Below are 5,809 nucleotides of genomic sequence, written 5' to 3'. Positions count from 1 at the left end.
AGTAACAAGTTGTTGGATCACAAATAATGAAGCCTCCCTAATGATATAGCATGCATGTGAGGGAAGGTAAAAGTGTGTGAAACTGTTGAATTAGTTTTTTAACTTATTCCATGGCGCCGCATTAAATCAGTAGAGACAAATCACACCTCACCAAATCCTCCACCTTCAACTTAATTACATTTAATTTTGTCATATCTACCAGCACCCAATTCCAAACAAACTATATTTATCTACTCCCTAACATATATTTTCTACAAATTATTTTTAAACATTAAATTTATTTCGTATCAATTACTCTCATATAGATTAAAATTCACATTAAGATCTTAGCATTGATTCTCTAATTAAAGTTAAACTCTGAAATTGCAAAGATAGAGAAAATTAATCTACTCTCGATTTTCCATGAGAATTCTCTCACTATACAAGAAAAAAAAAGTACTCTATACCTTTTTTTTTGGAGACGGACAACTAATAGTATTTTTTCTCTCTCTTCACCAAAAATAGATTCAAATCTTCCTCCGTCCACCACAGCCTCCCTTTCCGTTACCGTCACTTATACGTTGAGAAAAACTGCCTAACTATCCGCCATAGCCATAACCTCGCCGTCACTGTCCTCGTCTCCGATGTCTTCGCCGTCTTCGTCGAGCCACCGCTCCACGGGGGCGCACTCCACCTTGTGCCGGAACTTCCAATCGAGCGCTTGGCACGCCCGTGAGCAATAATTCACCGCGCCACAAACAGAACACCTTCGAAACTCGTGCTTCCTGGACTCGGGCCGCCCGCACCCCGCGTGCGAACACAACCTCAGCCCCTGTCCGGGCGAACCGCCGCGAGCGGCGAACCACTCCGCCATGAACCGGCTTGCCGGATGCACCTCCGGCGTCGGGACGTTACATCCGAAATCGCTGAGCAACGGACATCCGATCCCCTGCCGAAGCTGTGGCTGAAGGTTGCACGTCAGCCAGTGGCGCGCGGCGGCGTTCGTCGACAACACGGCCGCCAGCTCCCTCGCGTTTGCCTGCACCAGGAACCGCCGCCCCTCGGCGATGTTCTGCCGCACGCCGTAACCGTCTTGCAGGCAGTGACCGAGCTCGCGCAGCGCGTCGACGTGGCCGAGAAACGCGGCTCTGGCGCAGAGAGCCACGCCGGCGCGTAAGTCCTTGTCGCTTTTGGTTCCGCCGCTGCCGTTGAACTGAATCACGGCCAGCGAGTACAGAGCACGCGCGTGGGAGTTTATCGCTGCCTTGGCCATTAACGACGCGCCGCTCCCTCGGTTTTGCAAACAGTAGAACCGAATCTGCACACAACCGATACAAATCAACAAGTTAGATTTTTTAAAAGGCAATAACAATTGACAATCACTTCACACAAGACAGAATTTTTCTAATTTCCTGACTTGAATTTCAGGTTAACTCACCATGCCTAAAGTGAAACAGGCTTCAACATTTCCGGCATCCGCACAGTGTTTGAGGAAACGGTGCGCCGAATCGCACCAATCTTTGGCTCTAATAGCGAAAGCTCTGGGAGAGACTTTGGACAAAACAAGCGAATGTAGTGCTAACTTGTTTAATCTCCTACACCTGTTCCACAGAGACTGGAATCAGACACCGTCCAGAGAAAATGTAAGAAGAATAGAAAAACAATGGTTGAAAATTACGCACGTGATTAAAACATTGAGAAAATCGGAAGGTTTAGTGGCGGTAGAACTAAGCTTGCAGAAGATAGAGATTACAAGGTCATCCGGCAAAGACTCAAAAAAATCGTAATCGGTAACGGTTTTTTCCGGCGTCTTCTTCTGCCTTTTTCGGCTATAACTAAAGGAGTCTCCGGCGACATGCACACGCATATGCATGTGCAGATCCTTGTTTTTGTTGACAAGCCTCACATCCGAACACATCCTTGATACTACTCCAGAATAACAAGCTCCTCTCCTTGTTCTCATGCCCTTCTTCCTTCTTCCTTCTTCCTCCTCCTTCTTCTTGTTCTTCTCTTTTTCTTGTCTCTCCCTTGAGAGATAAAAGGGAAGAAAACCTAGGAAGCAAGTTATATATAGGAGGTAATGCAATGTGATGTTATGAATCTCCAAACCTGGACCACAACAACATCAAACACACTGCCAAGGTTTTTAAATACCTCTTCAGAAATAAGTATGTATATGTAAGCGGACACAACAAATGTTAAGGTGGGACCACAACTACTTAATTACTGAAACAGCCCTAATGTTGTCGTTTGTGCTGGTCAAAATTGGTTGACCCAGATCCGCACCCTCGTCCTGCATAATTTGATGCTCTGGATATTAAAAATTAAAATTAAAAATGGCTCTTATTTTGTACTGCCTAAAGAAAATGCTTTTCTCTCGTCTGCAGCGTACCTTTGATATTGAATAGTCTATTCTTCTCATCCTACCTGAGTTGTATTAGTTTTTGTTTTAACGAGATAGCAAAAGGAATGGGAAGGAGAGGGTAAATAATATGCTGAGAGTTTGTTTTAAAAGCGGTTAAATTTGTTGAGTGAAACAACTAACTTCAGTTATTTTGAAAATTTAAGTTAACCCCAGGTTTAAAACAACATTCGCTATTCTCGGAGGTGCGCGTGATGGACACATGTGTTTTGGTGCGTGGCCGTTAGGAACGTGTTTGAGCAGGCAGTGACATTGGAGTGGGCAATTTCAGGTACCGAATCCTGGGCACTCGTTTAAGACCAAACTCATCTCGAGGTCAAACTACGATTCAGCAACTGCTTTAGTTACATTACACTACTGTTCTCCCTTTTTACCAGTTTATTCTGTCGTTTTTTGTTTTTTTAGTTCATTCCAATTATTCAAAATAATTTCTTGCTCTAATTTTGTACTGGGATGGACGATGTGTGGTAGAAAAGTAATATCAAATAACTATTTTCCAAACTTACATTGTCAGAATAATCAGTTATTGACCCAACTATTTTTATTTTCATCCAAGTATTCTAATACACATCGAAAAAACAAGTTTCTGTTCCGTTAACTTTATTAAATTTTATTAGGACTCTTGTAATTTAAAAAATTATATCAAAATCTTTAAACTTAAAATAATATACATATTAACATTTATTTTAACCTTATCATAATGTAAAAAAAGAGTCACTAAATATAAAATATAATCAAAGTCATATTTTAAGATCCTAAAACATTATAATAAAATTTAAAAATATATTTAAGGTAGTTTATTATTTATTTTATTTAAAAGATATAAAGTGATTATTATAATATAAATTTTCTAAAAAATATATAAAGTAATTATTATAATATAAGCAAGTTATATATTATGTTACTTTTTAAACAATTTTATTAAAAAAATATTTAATATTTTATTTTCATTAGAAGATCACATAAATTCTTTTAAGAATTTATAGGATTTTAAAAATAAAAGTAAAAATTATAAATATACATACTAATAGAATAATTGAGTGTGAAAAAAAACAAAAAAGAATGACTTGTGAGATGAGAAACGATAATAGGTGGTTCGATAGACTCTAACCTGACACTAAATTCACTTATATACTATAAATTGTCTTTATTTTTAGTCGATGTAGACTTCTAACAATGTTTTTGAAAAATTGATATTTTGGTGAAAGAATATTTTTTTTCATGATTTTATGAGTTTCATTGATACAAGGGCATGTGAGTATCTTGTGCTGTGAAAGTATTAATTTTTAAATTATTATTTTAAAGTTTGAATTTTTAAAGGTGTTTTTAATTTTTGTATAAGTGGACTCTAATTGAGAGTCGTGAATATGATTGTGGTTTGGATTCTGGTGTTCCTCGAGTGAGTGCCTTGAGAGATCTCTTGGGTGGGTATCTCTCAATAGAGAAGATACTTCTTAAAGTGTCGAAGTAGATGATGGATCTCTTTGAATAGATAACTTTATGAACCATGTGGAGTGTGTATGATGTTAGAGATCTTTGGAGTGTTGAAGTTAAAGGACGAATGTTTCTATATTGAGAACTCTATATGCTAACACATTGTCATGGTTTGTTATGAGAAGTTATATATTGTTTTGTTTATTTTACAATAACTCACCCTTTTACTAGAGCTGTCAAAACGGGTAACCCGGCCTGACCCAACTCGACCCACCACGGGTTGGCCACTTAGTGAACCAACCCAACTCGACTCATTTATTAGCAAGATGAAAAAATTTGAACTCGACCCAACCCACCCCGGGTTGGTGGGTTAAATGGGTTGGCTCATTGGTTTACTTAACTTTTTTTCACCCTCTTCTTCTGAGATTCTTATAACATGTTACTTTGATCGATCAAATTGAAACATTAATAATTGGACCAGTTGATATAAAAGAAAATGAAACAAAAGAACTCTATTGTTATATATTCTAAGCTATCAAGCATAAAATTTTGCCTATTTAGTTTAATGAGACATACACAACCGTTTGACCAAGAAACTACATATAGTCGTTAACAAAAATATATAGCAGAGGGGAACTTTTGGATAGACAACAGCACAACGCAGCACGAAAAGCTCTACTACGAAGTAAAGGTTGTGCGTTTTGAATAATTAATTTAATTAATTTGATTTCCATAAAAAAATAGGATTTGAATAATTAATTTAATTTCAATAAAAAAATAGGTGGGTTGGTGAGCCAACCCGGCTTACCACGGGTTCAACCCAGGTGAGCCGGATTCTTAGCGAGCCAGGTCAAAATTGGCTCGCATCAAAATTTTCATATTTTTTTCCAACCCAACCCGGCTCAAACCCTTGGTGAGCCGGGTTGGCTCACGGGTTTCAATCCATTTTGACGTCACTACCTTTTATTTTGTAATAATGATTTCTACTTGTGATTTGTCATGGGAGCACATGATCTTAGATGTGGAGATCCTTAACACTAGAAAGAGTGGTCGATATTAATAAATGTTTGAAGCAATCTTCTAGCCTTATATTTTTGTTTTTCAATAAAATCTGTGTTTGAAAAGTAATGTATTTTTGTGTGTGAAAATTTTCAATAAAACATAAATAGAGTTTTATTTTAAGTATTTAATTTATGTTAGTTATATATTGTATAAAGTACAAAAATTGGAGTGTTACACATAAATTTTAAAAAATTGAGCTTATTCTTTTTTGTCTAAATTATACTTTTAATAGATTTAAATCTAAATAAATATAAAAAATTACTTTGAATAAAAATTCATTTAATATTAATTATTTTTATTCATCTAAATTCAAAAATAAATTTTAAAATATATCTTACTCAAGTTTGACATCATAAACTAAAATAGTAAAAGAAATTAGAATGTTGTTAATTAGAAGGTGTTTTAGAAATAATGATTATAAATAAAATAAAATTACATAGATTTGGTTTATATTAAAGTTCACCATATGTGACTTTTTTTTCTTATCTAATAATAAGATAAATTTAAATTTTATATAATAATAAATTGTAATTAGTGAACATTTGTACATAAATTTGAATATGTATTTATATAAAATAAGATAAATGCTATAATTAAATGTAATATAAAATTATATACTTAGTAATACTTATCAAAAGTTATTAAAAATTAATGCAATTATTAAAAAAAATAGAAAAAGAAATTGATAATCAATTAGGAAAATTTAAGTCATGGTTGACTAAACCTTATACATCTCTAAAATTAGTCCATTACATAAATCTATTCCTCACTTAAATAGTAAAATTGTTTTAAAGCATGAGTTATGGCAGTTTGAAAGGCTACCCAAATATGCATTAAGCCTAAAGGTTAAGAAAATAGTTTAGCTTAAAGATTACCAAACGATGTATAAATTTGTGTATATCCAAACACTAA

At 35.1% G+C, this 5,809-nt stretch overlaps 1 protein-coding gene across 1 annotated transcript; it reads right to left on the bottom strand.

The window, feature by feature from the left end:
• Positions 1 to 372: 372 nt before the first annotated feature.
• LOC124830446 (HCP-like superfamily protein with MYND-type zinc finger) lies at positions 373 to 2,086 on the bottom strand. Its single transcript, XM_047304158.2, has 3 exons — positions 1,662 to 2,086; positions 1,418 to 1,580; positions 373 to 1,297 (listed from the first exon to the last, which is right to left on the bottom strand). The coding sequence occupies exons 1-3, from the start codon at positions 1,940 to 1,942 to the stop codon at positions 575 to 577; spliced, it is 1,167 nt and encodes a 388-aa protein (XP_047160114.1). The 5' UTR covers positions 1,943 to 2,086; the 3' UTR covers positions 373 to 574.
• Positions 2,087 to 5,809: the final 3,723 nt, after the last annotated feature.

Source organism: Vigna umbellata, chromosome 1, assembly GCF_029865625.1.
Source record: "Vigna umbellata cultivar VRB3 chromosome 1, Vumbellata_1.0, whole genome shotgun sequence".
Classification (NCBI taxonomy): Eukaryota; Viridiplantae; Streptophyta; class Magnoliopsida; order Fabales; family Fabaceae; genus Vigna; species Vigna umbellata.
The sequence above is the reverse complement of the archived record's forward strand: the minus strand, read 5'-3'. Positions and strand labels throughout refer to the sequence as shown.